The following is a 20,000-nucleotide window of genomic DNA, read 5'->3' as shown; positions in this document are numbered from 1 at the left end:
CCGATAAAAAGTGCCAGGGCACGCTGTTGAGTGATCAAAAAAGTTTATTCCACAATGAATAAAATCCACGCTACTTGCTTCACTCTGGAAACAGTAGAATCAGCAAAATGTAATAAACGCTCTTACATCCACACTAATAAATGCGTTTTCGTCACTAAGACTTCATCAGACAATCTAGTTACCTTTGACACACCTTTAAATACTAAACAATTTAATTAAAATCCATTCCATTGGTCATAGAGCTTATCCTATTCATTCAAACACTCCAATCCATGTGTTTAATTCATTAATATGAATGCCTTTCACCATAAAGTGCTTTGTGCTTTGTGGATTTTATTCATTGTGGAATAAACTTTTTTGATCACTCAACAGCGTGAGTTTAACGGTATAACGGAGATGTACGTTGCTTATTTTAAAGCTGCCTCGCTATGTTAAACCCATTTAACATAGCGAAACAGTAAAAAGCAATGGAGATCTTGCTTTCTCCATTGCTTTTTTTTTTTTAAACCTGTCTCGCTATGTTAAATGGGTTTAACATAGCGAGACAGCTTTAAAGTAAGCAACGGAGATCTCCGTTGCTTATTTTAAAGCTGTCTCGCTATGTTAAACCCATTTAACACAGCGAGACAGGTTTAAAAAAAAAGCAATGGAGAAAGCAAGATCTCCGTTGCTTTTTACACACTGTGTCGCTATGTTAAAGGAGTTTAACATAGCGAGATAGTTTTAAAAAAAGCAACGCAGATCTCTGTTGCTTTTTTTAAAGCTGTGTCGCTATGTTAAACTCTTTTAACATAGTGAGACAGTGTTTTAAAAGAGACTTATACTAATGGAAAAAGTCCGGGCGACCGGACCTTTTTCCATTAGTATAAGTCGATTTACAACATGCACGCTGGCCAATCAGCGTGCACGTTTTGGAATATTAATAGGGGGTCATGGTATAATTTGTTTTTTTGTTTGTTTTGTTTTTGTAATGCTGTCTTCGATACATTTAAAATGTACTGCTTTGATTTAGAATGTGATTATGGACAGTGCTTCTGTTGGACATGTTTGTTATGGCATCATTCTGTTGGGTAAACTAATGCTACAGGTTTACTTGTTAATTGCTGTGCTCAGAAGTAAATGAGGGTCTATGGGGTCTGCTGTGCATTCTAATTGCACTTTCAAAAGGGAAAATGTTTGCTTAACTTTATTTTTCGGGGGCATGTTCAGATGTGGAGATATGTGTATTTTTAATGCAATCTTCAATAAGTTTAAAATGTACTGCTTTGATTATGGGTAATGCTGGTGTTGCTGTTTGGCCTGGTTTACTGCATCATTCTGTTGGTTAAAGTAATGCTACAGGGTTATTTATTTAACATTTATTAACCACGAAAGTCTGACTTGGAACAAAGCCAATTTTCAGCAGATACCTGGGGAGAAACACTCTAGATGCATGTCTTGGTCATGTGGGAGGAAGGACAAGCAGACTTCACACAGAAGAAACCCCAGTTAAGAATCAAACCAAAGATTCTATTGTTATGAGGTGATAATGCTACCACTGCACCATCCAACCTATTCTGCTTAATAGTTGTACTCAGAGGTAAATGGAGTCTATGGGGTCTGCTGTGCATTCTAATTCACCCTTGAGTGGTTTTTACTGATTTGCAAGAAGTAATGTAAAGTGAAAATGTGTAGGGCGGCCACAGTGGTACAGTGGTTAGCATTGCTGCCTCACAGCAAGAGGTTCTCCGGTTCGATCCTCGGCTGGGGTGCCTTCTGTGCGGAGTCTGCATGTCCTCCTGTGGTCGTGGGTTTCCTCCGGGTGCTCCGGTTTCCTCCCACATCCCAAAGACATGCTGCAGGTGGATTGGACACTCTAAATTGGCCCTAGGTGTGCATGTGAGTGTGCCTTCTGTGGAAGGTTGGGCGCCGGGCTGGCAACTCGACACTGTAAAACTCCACTGCCATTCAATGTGCGGACAAGGTGATCCGCTGTGGCGACCCCTAACCGGGAAAAGCCGAAAGAAGAAGAAGAAGAATGTAAAGTGAAAATGTGTACCTGTTTTTTTTTTTTTTTTTTTTTTTGGAGGGGTGTGGTTATGTTCAGTGTTAAAGATAATATATTTGTTGTTATACAAGCTATATTAATTCATGTTTTCCATGGCCAGAATGCCTCCCATTATGTAATTTACTATTCTACCTTTTGAAGTGGTTTGTAATGTTCCCTTCTGCCGCATTCCTCAGGTCTTCAGTGAAAGTATGTCAAAGGACTACTTTACAAACTGCTTCATGTTTCAAACCAGTTCTTTCAAATGCCAGTATTTCCAATCAGTTCATTCAAAGTTAAGTGTTTCTAGTCAGTTCATTTGTGTGCCATTATATTGCTGCAGCCTACTAACAGATGTGTTAAATACGCTGTACATCAGGCAGGTACAGATCCAAGAATGAAGAGAGCAACAGCTTCATCAGTCTACCTGCAACATGAGAATGTGTAAGTGGCAGGGTGTTTGGAAAATGGAATTCAGTTGGATCCAGAAGTGCAATGATGTAAAAGCATTCTGCAGATAGTGCAAAGAGGAATTCCTAGTCACCCATGCTGGAAGAAATGATGGCGTACAACATGACTGTTATTCTTCAAGCAAAATCCAGTCACCTGACGACAAAGTGGGCAAGGAACACAAACCTTGAGGGACCAGAATTCAAGATCATTGGAGCAGAAGTCTGACATGTTTCATGCTGTTAAACACAATATTTCTTATAATAGTTTGGACTCTGCAGTAAAATTGGCCAGCCACTTGTATAGCAACTCAGTCATCGAAAAAAAAGAAACTATCTTGTGAAAGAACCAATCTTGAAGTCATTGTTGAAAATGTTTTGGGACTGCACTTATTGGAATGCCTCCTGCATGACCTTCAGAAACCAGGCACTTCATTTGCACTATCATAAGACACTTCTAACAAGGGAAACATAAAATTATTGCCACTTGTAGTGAGGTATTTTTCCAAAGAAGGGATGGTGCACGGTCTTTTGGACTTCTGTGAAGACCCTGATGAATGTGCCCATGCTACATCACAACAAATTTTGAACATTATGGACAAACACTCCCTGCCCTGGAACAGCATTTCAACATATGGAGCTTATAATGCCAGTGTGAATTATGGGAAGAAATCTGGTGTGCATACCAGATTAAAAGAAAAGTGTCCATCACTCCAGAAGGCTAGTTGTGTTGCCCACATTATTCATAACATTATGGACAAGAACTCCTTGCCCTGGAACAGCATTTCAACAAATGGAGCTTATAATGCCAGTGTGAACTATGGGAAGAAATCTGGTGTGCATACCAGATTAAAAGAAAAGCGTCCATCACTCCAGAAGGCTAGCTGTGTTGCCCACATTATTCATAATGCAACAAAAAAGCAGCAGCACAACTACCTTATGATGTGGACGTGTCGTGATGAAACTTTTTGGCCATTTCTCAGGTTCTGCCACAAGGACCAGAGACTTGAAAGACTTTTTTGACTTTTGTGGCATGGAATTTCAGAGTCTCAAGGCATGTGCCCAACAGTGACAGCCAATGGCAGAGTATTGAAAAATCTCCCAGTGCTCCAGTCCTATTTCCTCTCCCAGGGAGAAGAGGAGACCCCCTCAGCAGATATGGCAGTACTTTTCAGCTAATGAGTATGGCAAGAATGCATCGCCCACACTGCCCCAGTACTCTCTGCACTTTCTCAGTGTTGTTGTTATGGATTTCAATGAACATATAAGTACATTAGTAAAAAAACAGCACTTACTGCTATGGAACCAGCTTCTGTAATGGTCTCTCTCAAGGAAAGACTGCAGGCAAGAGCTGAAGGTGCATCTTTTGGTGGAAAACCTAGGGCACTTATGAGTACATTAGACAGCACTTCTTTTAACAAATGGAAAGAGACTTCATCTTGTTCTTGGCAACAGCAGTAAAGTACTTAGAACAGTGGTTTGATTATACTGAAAACAACTACTTGTTTACAGTCTAAATAATCTTTAACTGAGCCCTTTGCGTTCAGTGACATACTCAGTGTGACCACTGCCCTGAGTCTGCAGAATGTAGATGAAGACCATCTTTTCCAAGATATTTTAGCAATCAAGCCCTTTCTCCAACAGTTATGTACCACAAGCCTATCTCCAGGAGAAAAGTGGCTGAAGCTCTTCAGAGAAGGGCCTGAGCTGACTGCACTATATCTGGTAATTGCTAGGGTTTTACCTATACCAGCATCAAATGCATTTGCAGTCTGAGTTTTCCCTTTGGTGAAAAATAAATGGCCAGATGTGCAAAACCATTGTATTATGGAGTTGTTAAAAGCTGAGCTAATTATGAATATAAATTACTGGATGAAATGTAATGACTGATTCAAATATTATATCAAATCAAATGCAAAGTACACATTTAAAAATAAGTGATTTAGTCTGCTTTTCTTGCAGTGTGTAGTATGTAGTTTTTTTTTTTTGCTTTAGCTTATATTTGCAATAAACATATTAAATTCTACACATTTAAAAATGTTGCTGTGCTTGTGTGCCATACAGTATGTAGACTTTTTTTGTTTTCGTCTTCCAGAATAGTCACGGTTAGTCTGCTATGTAGCATTTAAGAGTTCTACTTTTTTAAATAAACATAATTGTCTGTTTAATATGAGTAGTGTGCTTTTCTGTAAAATTTACTTACTGTTACAACTGAGTAATGTGTTTTTTTTTTTAGTAATGCTTCACTTTTAAAGCTTCATAATTTAAATGGTTTGAGATTTCAATATGCTGCAATAACTTAACTTCACACTGTTGTACCCATAACTATCTCCTTCAACACTCCTGTGGTAATGCCATGGTAGGGAGTGTGATAAATGTCATATTGGCCGCACCTCCTGTTCCAACTTTGGCCTACTTAAAAGGTGGCAACCCTAAGCAAATTAGGCAATTTTTATAAGATGGGAAGAGCAGAAGGCTACCAGATATGGTGTTTACAGTGCCCCTTAAAGGAAGAGGATCAGGATTGGTAGATATGAGGCTGAAGATGGTGGCTTCACTTTGCATAAGATATTATCAGCCAGTAGTCTGGTGAAATATGAAGACATTTTAATATTAGCAGGGGCAATTAGCATTGCATCTCCATGTTATACCTGGTGATAAAGCACCTGTAAAAGACCACAGTGAAAAAAATGTCTAACAGATAGCTCCTCCTATTTCAAAACACTGCTGTTGAATCACATACACAAATAGAGGGATACTGAACTTTTCACAGAAGGTTTCAGGTAATAGGTACCAACATGACATGAATGCATTTTCAGTCTTTAGAGAATTCATATCAACTTTCCACAACTAATCAACAGTGCTACATTCACCATTGGCATGACATTGTATCCTCAGTGTGCAGCCTAATAAGGGACTGCCCAATTAGCACACCAGATATGTTTATGTATGAGAAGAGCCTGTGCAAAGAGTATATGAGCTCTTCTAATATTTATACTTTCCAAATCATACAGCATATGCAGTCCTTTCACAGTCTCCTAAAAAATGGATAATAAATTCAACACAGAATTTAGGTATTTGGCTGTAACTGCAATATCTGAGGTATTAATATCATGCATCTAGGTTGCTGGAATACAAACTGAGGCTTATTTATTTAGTTTACTCAAACCCAACATCTAACAAGATATTAGGATTTAAAAATAACTGTGGGTATTCCTCATATGTGCAAGGGACTATCAACAGGTTTCACAAATTTCAAAGCTGTGCCCATGTACAGAATGTATAGAATCAAACAGTAAATTAGCTGATAAGACAATTCTGAGCTTTCTGTGCATGTCACAAATACAAGCAAGACCATGATACTGACTTGAATTCCCCCTTATCCTCAGTAATGCCTAAAATGGCCTGACGTAATCTGATAGGGAGTTGTGCATGATGTGATAGGGAGTTGTGCATGATGTGATAGGGAGTTGTGCATGATGTGATAGGGAGTTGCGCATGATGTGATAGGGAGTCATGCATGATGTGATAGGGAGTTGTGCATGATGTGATAGGGAGTTGTGCATGATGTGATAGGGAGTCGTGCATGATGTGATAGGGAGTCGTGCATGATGTGATAGGGAGTTGTGCATGATGTGATAGGGAGTCGTGCATGATGTGATAGGGAGTCGTGCATGATGTGATAGGGAGTCGTGCATGATGTGATAGGGAGTCGTGCATGATGTGATAGGGAGTCGTGCATGATGTGATAGGGAGTTGTGCATGATGTGATAGGGAGTTGTGCATGATGTGATAGGGAGTTGTGCATGATGCTGTTGATGATTATCTTCAACTGACTAGTATGTGTGAGCCTCTAATGAGATGGTTATCAGTCCTACTTGCTTTGCAAAGGATGGTCTGCACCTCTCAGTCAAAGGTTTCCACATACTAGTTAAAGCCTTCACTGTCCCCATAGTATCGGTTTTATGCAATATTCAATTAATGAACAGTTAAATAAGCAAATTTATCAATATCAATGCGGGATCAAATTAAGGTGGCTCTGGTAAATGCCAGAAGTCTAAACAACAAGCTGCCCAACCATGAGACACTCTTGCATTTGGAAGGCATCCAAATATGTGTAATTACTGAAACTTGGTTTAAATGTCCGGAAAACACTGCCTCCATGCCAGGGTTTGGTACCTTCTATGTTTTCAGGCCCAGTGGAAGCTAGGGTGGTACATCCATATTTGTCAGAAACCATATCACCTCTACATCGACTCCTAGAGGCATACACATTGAACTTATCAATCTCCTAATCAAACTAAACAGAATCAACCATCAGTACATTGTCTGTTATAGGACCCCTTTCATGACCCAAAAAGTCAAGTTCCTAAATGTCATGAATTAACACCCTATAAATAAGAATGCCATCATTCTGGGAGATTTTAACTACTCATCAATTGACTGATGTACCTACACCACCAACATATGATATCCTCAGAAGAGTTTTAGACATAATAAATAAATATTGAATGAACAGGATTGTTACTAGCCCAATTAGATGACACCATTTTCTTGATCTGCTACTAATAAACATAATATCATTGGGCACAGTCCCACTAGTAACTCTCTCTGCAATTAAGTCAGACCATAAGCTAGTAACTTTATCCCCCTCAAGCTGTCCAAACCTCTTGAAAGCAATATAACAGAACTGAAAGATACCACACACAAATATCTTCAAATTATATGATGAAGTCTCAAAATTCACTTTTAAAAGCATCATGCCAGACACTGCCTCACTAGATAGATTATTTAAGTAGTTTTATATCCCCATTAATAAGTATATGAATCAGCAGTGCCTTTCACATCAAAATATAACAGGAAATTTAAAAGTAAACCATTGCAGTGATCCACCAGCAGAAATATCTACAGTAACAGGAAAAAAACTCATTAGAGTACAGAGTGGATCTAAAGACCCCCCAAGTCAAGGAAAACACTAAGGGAGCTCATTAACTTGAGTTGATATCTAGAACCAGTGACCGTTCTAAATCATTTTTCAATTATGTTAGTAAACTAAGAAGCAACACTCAACAATGTCCTTCAATGGACCAAATAACATACCTGCCTGTTAAATAGTAACAAACATGTCTTAAGCTGTTTACCTGACCCCAGCTTTAGACACTGCCATGAAAATCTGTTGTATGGTATTGGTCCTGACACTCCATAACAGTGGCCTTAATACTAACTATGGAAACTATAGGCAAATCAGCTTGATGTGTCTCATTTGTAAGGCCATGGAACAGGGAATGGTATCCAGATCTAAACAGGTCACTGTTCAGACCAGTTATAGAATGCAAGCATCTCTTTGGGGGTGTACCTCACCACACATATCAAAGAGAAGGAAATACCTCAGGGACACCTGAAAAAGATTATTATAAGCTTAAAATCTCTAGCATACCTCTCAACTGTTTTTTGCATCAACATTTTCTGTTCCTCATATAATTTGTGATTTTCTGGTAAATCAGTGAGGACTGAAGTCACTAAGTAATGACATGCATTTGAGTTTCAGACTTTTTATCTTTCAGAAAATACATGCCAATACAAATTGTGTTATTCTAGCAACATTTCAAGTTTATAAGGGCAATATTTAAAAGCTGTCCTTATTTTTGGGCCTTTGCCCACCATTATTTTAGGCTTTGTCCAGATTTCTTGTGCACAGAGGTTGAGATGTGTGATTTGTACTCTACTAGAAAAGGCTAGAAGCACTGTTCCTCATTTCTGTGTCTTATAGGCTTCTCACATGATACCTATGTGTTGCCTTTTAAGTAGTCAGGGTCTCAGTTGTCCAGGATGTGTTGTATCTTCACAAATCAAACCGTCCCACATATACCAGAACAAGAGATATTAACCTGATTCAGCAGACCAATAAATCAAGGTGGAGAGACACACTCATTCCTCAGCATCTCCCTTGCTTCTGGAATATACTCTACCTGCAGATAAAGATTGTGATACTCAGTGTTCCTTTAACTGAGATCTGGATAACTGGAGGAGTATTCAAAAACTGAAGCCAGGCATGATTGGTATAATCCCCCTTGAGACGAGAGTTACAGTCTAGGGTGGTAACTGAGAGGTGTAATGGTTGGATGACTCTGTAGCCTTGAACTTCCCATAATTCCTAAGCCTTAGGGGTGTATCTTCCATTGCAGCCAACTGGAAGCATAATGCTGGAGTTATCGGAGGTCTGGCTTTTTACCCATCATATAGAAACTTGACTTCGACAGGCCTTAATCATTATGTGACTCACAATGGATGATACCTCATGGTCAGTCAGCTGAGCCCCTTTCTGATTGGATGTGCGGATTTTTCTGTTAATGCACTTCAGCAAAATACTTACAATAAGTAAAAGCTGTGCCTATAACATCATATGTACTTCGCACCTATGAAACATAGGCTCATAGGGTCATAGGTAGGTACTAGGCTATTGGCCCTAGGGCCTATATAAGCCAAGCCAAAAAGTTACCCTGGCTTTCACCACCCAAGAAAATTATTTTCTGTGCCCCTATCAAGCAGAGCCACAGAAGTGATCTGCAGGGTGAATTTCCTATCTCCCATACAATCAAGATTTTTCTTGAAGAGTGCTAATGAGGAGCTTTGTTTGATAGAGATAGGTAGTTTGTTCCAGAGTATGGGAAGCCTCTGGGACAGGAATCTATCCCTCCAGCATGTTCTGTTTATTGTGGTGACAAGGTTTAGGTCCCTAGAGTGTGTAGCTCAGAGGGACTGGGATTTCTTTAAGTGGAGTGGAGTGGAGCACATCCAACAGCTTTGGGTTTGACATAGCTTTGCATGTTAGGCAAAGATCGCCTCTGAGTAGGCAATATGCAACAGAGTAAAGCTAGAGATTTTTGAGACGGTCTGCATAGGGCATCTGTTTGAGACCGGTAATCCTCTTTGTGAGGTATTTCTGTGGCCTTTTCAGTTGTTGTAGATGTCTTGTGAGGTACGTACCAAAAGGGGCATTGTACTTTATAATGGGTCTAATGAGTGATGAGTAGAGGGGAACAATGACCTCTTTTTTCCTGGGTGAGAAACCTTTTGTGATGAGGTGTGCCACATAGAAGGATTTCCTGACTACTGTGGCAATGTGATTATCAAAGGAGAGACTACTGTCCACCTGTGTCCCAAGGTCTCTTATCACACTTTCGGTGTTGAGTATACAACTGCCTATGTTGTAGTTCATGGGTACAGAGTTTTTACCAAAGGGGATGACAATGCACTTTTTGGCACTGAGCTTGAGGCCATGGCTTTGACACCAGGCATCTGTCTCAGTGAGGCCCTTTTGTAGGATGTCCACATCATTAGAAGTTTCGATTATAGCTCCTAGTTTGCAGTCATCTGCGAACTTCACTAGCCAAACACCTTCTGTGTTAGCCTGTACTTCAGAGAAGTAGATACCAATCATGAGAGGACCCAGGACTGAACCCTGTGGTACTCCACTTGTCACTGGTCTGAAGTCGGATTTGGAGTCTGCTTTCACAGTGTGGGTTCTGTCAGTGAGCCAGTTGGTAACCCATCTTGTGACATAGGGATTTATACCTAGTTTAGTGAGTTTATCTATAATTCCAGAGTGGGGGGATGGTGTCAAAAGCCTTGGCAAGATCTAGATAGGCTGTGTGAACCACCTTACCCTCATCTATGGCTTTGGTGACTGCTTCAAAGAAGTCTATCAGGTTTAGGAGACATGATCTGCCTTTTACAAACCCGAACTGGGTGGAGTCCAGAGTTTGGAGATGACCAATGTCTTTGTTTATAAGTTCCATGATGATATATTCCATGGCCTTGCAGACCAGGCTCATCAGGCTAATGGGTGGAAGTTCCCTGTGTCCATGGTGGGTCCCCCTTTGTGGAGTGGGATAACCATCACTGTGCGTCATTCAGTGAGCACAAAGCTTGAAGTGAGGCTATGATTGAACATGGTGCTTAGGTGAGGTACCAGTTCATTCTGTAGTTCATGTAGAATGCAGCCTGGGATGTTGTCAGGTCCCATAGATGCTGTGTTCTTGACATTGGAGAGTGTGTTTTTTACCTGAGCAGCCATGATTACAGGAACTTTGCATTCTTCTGGTATAGAGATGGGGCCTTTTAGTAGGGTGAGAGGGGGGTAAAGTTAGCACTGAACCTATCTGCCAGGATGTTGGCAATATCAGTTGGTTTTGTATATTCAGTGTCATTGCACTGTAACTCAGAGCAGATCTGAGTGTTGCCATTGAGATCATTGACATAGCTACAGAGTGCTTTGTGGTTGTCTTTAGAATCAGTGGAGATTTAGTTTTCGTAACTAGCTTTGGAAGATTTTATGAGGGATCTCAGCTTCTTACTGAGGCCGACCAGGGAGTTCCTCCAATCATGGGATTTTACTCTTTTTTGAAACAGTTTCTTTTTTCTGTTGTAGAGTTTGTTTATGGCAGGGGACCACCAGATTGGTTTCCTTTTTTTTTGGAGGATAGCATCTTGGTTCTGTTAGGGATAGCATGATCCATGCACTTGTGTAAGTGCTTATAAAGTGCATTTGTGTAGGATTCAGCAGTCGTACCTTTATTGTCCATCTGCATGGGTGTCATGAAGTTTGCCACTTCTGTCTTAAGAAGCGTGAAGTTGGCTTTGGAGAAATTTTTTACGGTGGTTTCCCTAATGAGGGGTGGGGGTGGGATGTGGAAGTCTAGGGTAATTAGCTTGTGGTTGGATCTGACCAACAAGGAATTGACCTCTGGTGTGGAACACTGATCGCCCATGTTGGTAATGACCAGGTCTAGGATAATGCTGCCCCTGGTGTGGTGTGGATAAGTTGATCCAAGGCATTGGAATTTATGAATTCTGAAAACGTTGAGCAAAATAGTTGGTACATGAGTAGTTTTCCCAGTTAATGGTGGGGTAGTTGAAATTGCCCATTATGGGTGTTGGGCTGTAACCTAATATTTTCCAGTGTATCAAGAAATGAGGAGTGGGAATCCTGGGGCATGGTGGTGGATCTGTAGCAAGCTACAATTTGGATTGCGGGCTTGCCCAGAGTTAGTTACCTTTGGATAATCTTGGATGCATTATGCTGAACAACTTGCCTGGAGGTGTGGATATCCTTAATTAATGTGGACACACCTCCGCCTTTAGTGTTTCATTCCAGGTTAGGTGGCCAAAAGGTGTGGAATGAATTATAGACTGGTAATGCAGAGGTGGTCTCTGGAGCCTTGAACCAGGTCTCTGTCATTGCACAGATGTCGATGTTCTCCATTTTTAAGGAGTGCCTCAAGTGAGTGCATTTTGAGGTTTAGACTTCTACCCTTGAGTAGCATTACCCTCAGATTGTGCTTGCTTGTACCTGTTACAGTGGTGAATTTGTCATTTGAACCTTGCCTAAAAAAGGCACTATAGGGGTGGCAAGGAGCCTTAGTCAGTATCCAGAATCCCAAGAGCGACAGGTGCAGGCCATCTCTGGCAAAGCATCATGGTCTGTCAATCACATCTTCCCAGGTAGACAGATACTGGATCCCCTTAGAATGACACCAGAAGCTTAGCTAATTGTTGAAGTCAATTATTTTGTCCTTGTACTGTGGTATCATTCTGGGTGATGGCAGGATGCTACTCAGGGCTAGGGTCATAGCCCAGGCAGACCTGGGCTACAAGATCAGAGAGCTCCTCAATGTCTCTTTTCATGTAGCCCAGGGAGGTACGTCTCAGGTCATTCACACCAACATGGACAATGACAGAGTCATATTTGTACTTGTTGTGGAGTGAACTGAGTGTGTGCATTATGTGGTGGATCCTGGCACCTGACAGGCAGCTGACATTAACTTTCTCCTTGTTTAGCCTGGTTAGTGGAACATCAGTGTGCCTGACTACAGAGTCACCTATGACTAGAGTGTTGGGTATGCTGTTATACCTTATGGGCTGTGGTTGATTGGCACACTGAGTTTGTGGGCTATGTGTCATTTGGGCTGTATTGGGAGGTGGAGGTTGCTTGCGTTTCTGCTTTGGAGGTCTCTGTTGCTTGGGTAGATTTCTATTGAGAGCTTTCCCGAATGTAGGTGCGTGTTTTGTGTTTCTATGTGTGTGCTTTGGTGATGTAGGTTTTGAGGGACTATGTCATGAGTGTGGTGTGGTGCAAGTGTTTACCTTCTCCTCTTGACTGTCTAGTCCAGATTTGGGTGAAAAGAGCTTTGCTTCCAGTTTGGCTATATAAGTGCATCTCTCACAGGTTGTAGTGTTGGGTGGTAGGAGGAGAGGGTTGTCTGTGTACATGAGGCAATTGCTGCATTGCCCCAAGATGCCCAGATTCATCAGGTAGACAGGAGAAATCACCTGGAGCTGACCCTTAGACATGCCTGGGTAGGTGCTTATTTATTAAGTACTAAAAACTGCTTTCCTCTAGACAAGTGAGGAAAGTTGAGTGACGTAGTAATTTGTAGCTTATTTAGTGCTTACAACGAGTTCTGAACATGTGCTGAGATCAAAGAAACAGATTTGACTGCTAAAACTAAAAAAAGTTTAGTTAATTCAGATTTGAGTGCTAAAACTAAACAAACATGTTTAATTAATTCAGATTATGTCTGTACTCTCAGAGTGTTTGACATTTCAAGAAAAAAATAAGAGCAGAAGAGAAGTAAATAAAAGGTAACAAGATATCAAATATATGCAAAGTAAAAATATGAAGATATATACTCCAAACTCCAAGTATGATAGCTAACATAAGTGCAATTAAGGCAAATTGAGCAAAGGTGCTGTCCTGCTTCATTAGATAACAATGATAATGTATGTTTCAATAGCCTAAACTGATTCTTCTGGTCAGTGACTAAAACTATGTATGAAGTAGCTAGAGTTAATTTGGTTGATGGCTTATATAGCTGCAAGTATGTTTTTATTGGAGAGGAATACAACTGCTGTTAAAGTAGTTAGATGTATGTATTAACATAGTGGGGTGCAAGCACATTTGAGGGCAAAAAAATAAAATAAACTGAATGCAACTGCCTAGGCTAGACAGTTGTGCAATGAATAGCCTCAAGTGCAGACATTTTTTAAAGACTCTAAAGTCTTACATTTTATACTTACACCATAAAGTTTCATGCTCAGAGTGCTGATAAAACTGCCATTGTTTGTGGTGACTGCCACAGCTCCTGTTGCTCTGTAAACAAGGTATAAAAAAACAATTAACACTTACTAGTAAGAATAAAAATACTGCTTATTTCCATGAGTCACATACATTACTAGGAAAACTATTTTTGTTTCACTTAAAGACATGATAACTAGTTTATTGGTCCTAAATCTGTTCTGCTGAATTTCCTTTTTGTCTCTCTGTTGTCTTTTATACTAATTCTTGTATCTAAACATATTTTAACATGCTGTTTTAACTTTTGCCTTTTGGCCTGGGTTATACCGGAAAAGACAGACTATGTTTCCTATCTGGTGTTGTCTTCTCTTGAAAAAATACTTAACTAAAGGGATTCAAATGAAATCTGGTCAATAAAAACCAGTAGTTATTATGTAATGTTAGCAGCAGAAAAAGCAAAGGAACATCCGTGACACACTGATAGTTTTGTCTCTGTATTGAGTTTCTTATAGACTCTTCTGCAGAAATTTGAGTCTAGCCTTTCAATCCATGAAAGATCTAACCCTATTTGACCTTCAATTCTTTCATAAAACAAGTAGTTCCTCAAATACCAGGCTAAAGAAAATAAATCATCAACAAATTAGTAAGACCCATTGGCATGATAGATTTCATATCCCAAAGTATCCCTAAGTATGGAATAAACTTCTACTACATGACACATAGAGTAGCACCTTTGCCGTCTTCAAGGTAAACCTGAAGAGAAGTGACTAGACTAAGCCTCATAATTCATTTATTCCCCCATTTGAGGTCTAAAAGGTGCCTGTACCACTAACTAAGCTTGGGGTTTGATCTACTTTACCCGCTCTTCAGTTAACACACATGCTAGTTTTGCTATACCACCTCCAAGATCACACAACACTGGGGAAAGGGAAGATTCCCTTTCCTTACTGTACCATGATCTTTCACAGCTGAAAGATGGCACCTTTCAATTAACTCTTTTCTTTTTAATGAATTATGATACAACTAACATTAATCAAGTGGCTATGTATTGAATTAATTGATCATATAACCAGCTTGATATATAATCAAGACATAGATGTCTCAAGAGCAGATTTCATGACTTCCCTGTTGAGAACACATAACACAGGGTTATGACTGGAAAGACCCAAATCATAATTCTTTGCAGTGCATAAAGCTTAACCTGCTTCTATGTACTGCAAAATTTCAGAGAAAAAGTGTAGGAATGCTAAGCATGCTGTTTGGAAGCTATAACACACTTACCAGTGACACAATGATAATGGCCACCACAGAAATAAGAAAGGCTAAATGGCCACCACAGAAATAAGAAAGGCTAAATGAAGTGTTTAATGCTTTAAAGTTTTTTTTTTTGTTCTCTGCTGCTCTTCTATGGTGACTGTTAATTTCTGTTAATGTACTAGCATGAGACTATTGCTTAAGAGCAGTAAAAGGTGCTTAACAAAAGTTTGTTAAGCATCCATCTGTTATTAGAAAGATGCTTAACAAGCCTATCTTTTTTCCAACTTCTAAGTGTAATCATGGTGCTCCATGCAATGCGTGTGTGTGTGTGTGTGTGTGTGTGTGTGTGTGTGTGTGTGTGTGTGTGTGTGTGTGTGTGTGTGTGTGTGTGTGTGTGTGTGTGTATACATGAGACACTAAAATAAACCATTGTCATTTCTGCCTCTAGGTTTGAATAGACATTATCATTTGTAATAAAGGACAAACTGTGGTTTGAAGAGCTAAACATTATTAATTTCATTCACTGGAAAGTTATTTTCCATATTAGAGGTATGAGATAAATTCAACTCCCATGAATGCACAAACTGAAGAAAAACATATACAGATACAAGGACCCTCATGAATCATTAAGTAATATATGCATATGCAGGGTAGTTAGTCTGGGATTCCATGCATTTGGTCTAAATTAATTTGATCTAATTTTAGAGTTTATTCATTTGGTCGAAGTACATTTGGGTAATTAATTTGGTATAAATGTGTTTGGTGTAATTTTGGATTTTAAGCATTACATTGCTCATTTCGTAGAGTAATGTATTTTTGACCATGTGCATTTAGTTTTGGGATATTAGTGTAAGTGAATGTTAGGCTAGACTCACTTATATAGCTATAGATATTCTCAAATGTGGGTATCCTTTGCAAGATCACTCACACTGAGATATGGGAGTTTGTTGTTTCCCCCACTATTGTACAATCTTGGAGTTGGAATATATAATTAGCTGGAGGTGTGAGTTGTAGGAGCCCTGCTCTCTGCAAATAAAAAAGTTTTATTTATTTTTATGTTTTTTTTTTCAGTGTTTAGATTAAGAGGCTTTAGATGTATTGAATTTAGACCAAGTGATCTTAGTTGTAAAAATATAGACCTGAATATTATAGTATAGTATGAATGCTATATGAGAACAAATTTCCCAGAAAGGTTTTTCTTTTGTTATAATGAAAAAGTCAATCTGCAGCAGCCTGTTTAACTACATCCTTAAAAATTATGAACACCTTCAATAAATCAGTTAAGTCTATGTATAAGAACCAAAAGGTCAAACTATTCTCAAAAAAACAGAATTTGGACCTTGATCCTAAAAGGTTTGTCTGTGTAGAATTGTCTGTTTGTTTATTTATTTAACTGTAATTTATTTTACTAATTTCATTTATCTATAGTGATGATCATTTGTCATGCCTCTAATGGTTCAGGCCAAAGCAAAAAAAAAATGAAATGCATTTGTCAAAACTATAAAAGTATTTAAACATGGTGCTAAAGCTTTGCTTTCCCTGAATATCTTCAAAACATTTCTTGTAGATAAAAAGTAACAGAAGAGAAAATTCATTTTATAGTATGTAATGTATGCTCTTATGTATAATCTTTTGACTTTACAAAAATAAACAATAACAAGAGAAAAAAGTAAGAACAAGAATGATTTTCCACTTTTATAAGGGGTTCCTCATTAAAAGAATTTTGTATATGGACTGTCAGGCAGACATGGTATGTTTAATAAAATAGCTAACTTGTGTTCATTAAAGAAGTCAAAGCAAAGGGTTTCAGTCCCAGGTATTTCATATGACGATAAAAATGAATAAATTACTTTTTTTATTTGCCTAGCTGTACCATAATGCAGTTTCAGATATTATTTAGTGTTATTTAACATAGAGAATTATGATTAAGTCCGATGGAAAAGATACTAACATTCTATCATGTACCTCTAGAAGCAATTTTGTTAATTATGCACATATAGTTTAACATTTTTTTTTCAGTTTTGAACATTATGGTATTTTAAGAAACATTGTGTTAATACACAAATGGCTACTAAAATTCCCACCAGTTACAAATACTGCAATCAAGTCTCTGATTAAAATCGGTAGCTATGTGTTTGAGAAATTAATGCTGTTTCTTAAACAAATGAATGTCTGGTTATGATGACAGATCCAATCAGAAACTTCTGTGCAGTAGGCTAGTATAATAATTGCAAGCTACTTGACAGTTTTTTTATAGTTTTCAGGTCTTAAATGTAATTTAAGAAACATTTACATTTCATGCATTTATATTTCATGTATTTTTTTTTCATTTAAACTGATTCATCTTTATAGCACATACAGTTAAGTGAATATTTTTAATGGGACTATATTAGATAATTAAACTTTCAAAAGATCAATTCATATGGTTAACACCATATGATCAAATTTTTGAAAGTTCAAACGTTTTAACAGAGATCTCTGTATAGCACGGAATGGGAAGATTTCCCTTTCCTGCATTGTAGTGCGATCTTGGAGTTGGTATATTTAAAGAGCAGGGGGTGTGGGGGTGTAGCCCCCAACCCCTCGTGGGGGGTGCAGAGGTGCTTGCTCCACTGCTGAGAACATTCAGGTAGGTTATTTGTGTAGTTCATTTTTTTTTTTTATTAGATGTTCAAACTTTTAAAAGTTTGATATATGGTGTCGACCATATGACAGTCGAACTTTTGAAAGTTTGATATATGGTGTCGACCATATGACAGTCAAACTTTTGAAAGTTTGATTATCTAATATAGACCCTTTTAAACTACATTTAACAATATCAACTGAGTTTTAATGAATAAGGGGGGGGCAGACATTCATGTGAAAACTTATCTTAGATTATCTTAAGATATACTGCAATTCACAAAGAAAAAGCCTGTGATTAATTCCTTATGAACTCTGTATGCATCCAGACTTTCAATAATTTGGCCTCATGGATTGTGATCCACTTCTGTTGCATGGTGATAAGAAATAACTATATCACTAAATATCTATAGTCTAATTGCATGAAAAAAATCTTTTAAATAAAAAAGTGATTTCCTTTATGAGTGCACAGAGAAAGATAAAATATTTGCCAACACTCTACCATGCATCTTTGGAAACAATTTAGTCATAACGTGTGTGCAATTTCTAAATAGGAATTAAGGAATTAGATTTTGTTTGGGGGAAAAAAAAACCTCTTTAACCCATCCTGATATTCCAACATAGATGAATTAAAACAAATAATGATAATATGGATAATTATATGGTACTAAAACCAGGCATACGGAATGTCCTTTTAACTTAATTCATTTATTTGTTAGGCTTCCTAACTTTAGATCAAATCCCATTAGTTTGATCTTCATGTCATCAGTCAAGAATATCAAATGCTCATGTTGACAACTCTTGTAAATAATGGAAAGCTGAACAGATAAAAAGGAAAACGCATAAGGCTGCATCATACACATGAGTGCCACGAAGGTTTCAGTACATAAGTGCAGCAATATTCTATCAGCCACTTGTTAGTATAGTAGTGTTCTATGTGGACTGCTGAATACAGAACTTCTGCTTCAAATTTGTTCTCAGGAGCTTTGTTTTACATTCATTTTGGTCTCTTCTATTTCAATTTTATCATCGCATTTATTTCCTGATAGCTTTTTATGGTTTCTTTTCCTAAATTGGCTTTTGCCACAACTGTTAAACTGCATGACTTACCTCATCATCCACCTGGGTCATATCACATATGATGAAAGCCTTCCCTTACCCAGTAAAGCCTAATAGCTTTCTATCTCACTGTTCTGATTTTCCTTATTTCTAGGAGTTGTTGATATGAACGTTTGACAGTCTTTGACTGATTACATGAAGATAGAAATAATTTGATTTAATCTACAATTAGGAACCCCATTTATTAACTACATAGTTGATATTTTGTTCGTCCTTTTCAACAATAACACAGATCACAATGGTAATTGAAAATACAGTATACAGACAATTAGTAGCAAATCAACCATTTTAATTTGAGAGTTAAAAAGAAAGGACAACACCTAGACAGAATCAATGCAGCCATGCAGGTTATGAAGAAAACATGGAAATACCAGCCAGCTGTATAAAACAACTTTATATTAAGGCAATGAGAAAATGACATTGCAAAAAGCATTGTCACATGAAAAATAATTATAATGTATTTATTCATCAACACAGTTTCTATCATGTATGCTCTGGGTTGAATTTGCAAGCAGCATATTTTACCAATAAGTCAAACTATGCTATATTAATTGTTGATGAATTTTAAAGTGCTCACTTAATATTCTAATTGCTTGAACATAATACTTCTAAGATTAGCTAAAGTACTCACGTAATAAGCTGAGTGTTGTTAAGCAAATATTCCAGTGGGTAGTAGCAGGAATACAAATAATTCAAATCGGTAGAATAGCTGACAACTCCTGTTGCAGATTGTGGAGTATTAGCATAACCAGAAATGACAACTGACTGAATATTTGAAAACTGGCTGTATATTCCAGTCCCACGTTCTGTAATTATCTGAAAAAAGATATATACATATATAATTATAAAACTAAAACATATTTAGCAGACTTATTACCAGGAAAAACTTTGTCTGATATCTGACAGATCAAATACTTCCACAAGTTATACCTAGCTGTTAAATATTCTATATAATTTTAGCTGTTTTTACCACTGAAAACATATGAGAATGAATATGAATGTATATATTTCAGGAAGATATCAAATTTTCCTCAAAAATAAAGAAAACTGTTATTTTCAATTTATAAATCTAATGTAAGTCCTGCAAAAGATAACTCTTTAGCAATAATTATCAAATGAACAAGTATAAAAAAAAGCAAAAAGCTGAGTCTATAACAGAATGCTAACCATAAGAACTGCAACAGAATTTTGGTTACTAAAGTATCCACAATTACTCTTTAAATAATTACTAATATTATATTCAAGTAGGAGAGTTATTAAGGACTTCCACAGAATAAATCTCCAAGATATGAAACTACTGGCTGGGGTGCCTTCTGTGCGGAGTCTGCATGTCCTCCCTGTGGTCGCGTGGGTTTCCTCCGGGTGCTCCGGTTTCCTCCCACATCCCAAAGACATGCTGCAGGTGGATTGGACACTCTAAATTGGCCCTAGGTGTGAGTGCGCATGTGTG

The 20,000-nt window shown here is 38.0% G+C and overlaps 1 protein-coding gene across 1 annotated transcript in view; it reads right to left on the bottom strand.

Annotated features, from left to right (window-relative positions):
• Nucleotides 1–20,000, bottom strand: part of LOC122809481 (zona pellucida-like domain-containing protein 1) — a 105,425-nt gene that overhangs the window by 66,299 nt on the left and 19,126 nt on the right. The window contains exons 4-5 of the mRNA XM_044081027.1: nt 19,182–19,366; nt 13,555–13,627 (exon numbers count right to left, since the gene is read on the bottom strand). Coding sequence (XP_043936962.1) covers nt 13,555–13,627; nt 19,182–19,366 — 258 coding nt within the window. The remainder of the gene's footprint in view (nt 1–13,554; nt 13,628–19,181; nt 19,367–20,000) is intronic.

Source organism: Protopterus annectens, chromosome 8.part0 (assembly GCF_019279795.1).
Source record: "Protopterus annectens isolate FY-2018-M chromosome 8.part0, PAN1.0, whole genome shotgun sequence".
Taxonomy (NCBI): Eukaryota; Metazoa; Chordata; order Ceratodontiformes; family Protopteridae; genus Protopterus; species Protopterus annectens.
The sequence above is the reverse complement of the archived record's forward strand: the minus strand, read 5'-3'. Positions and strand labels throughout refer to the sequence as shown.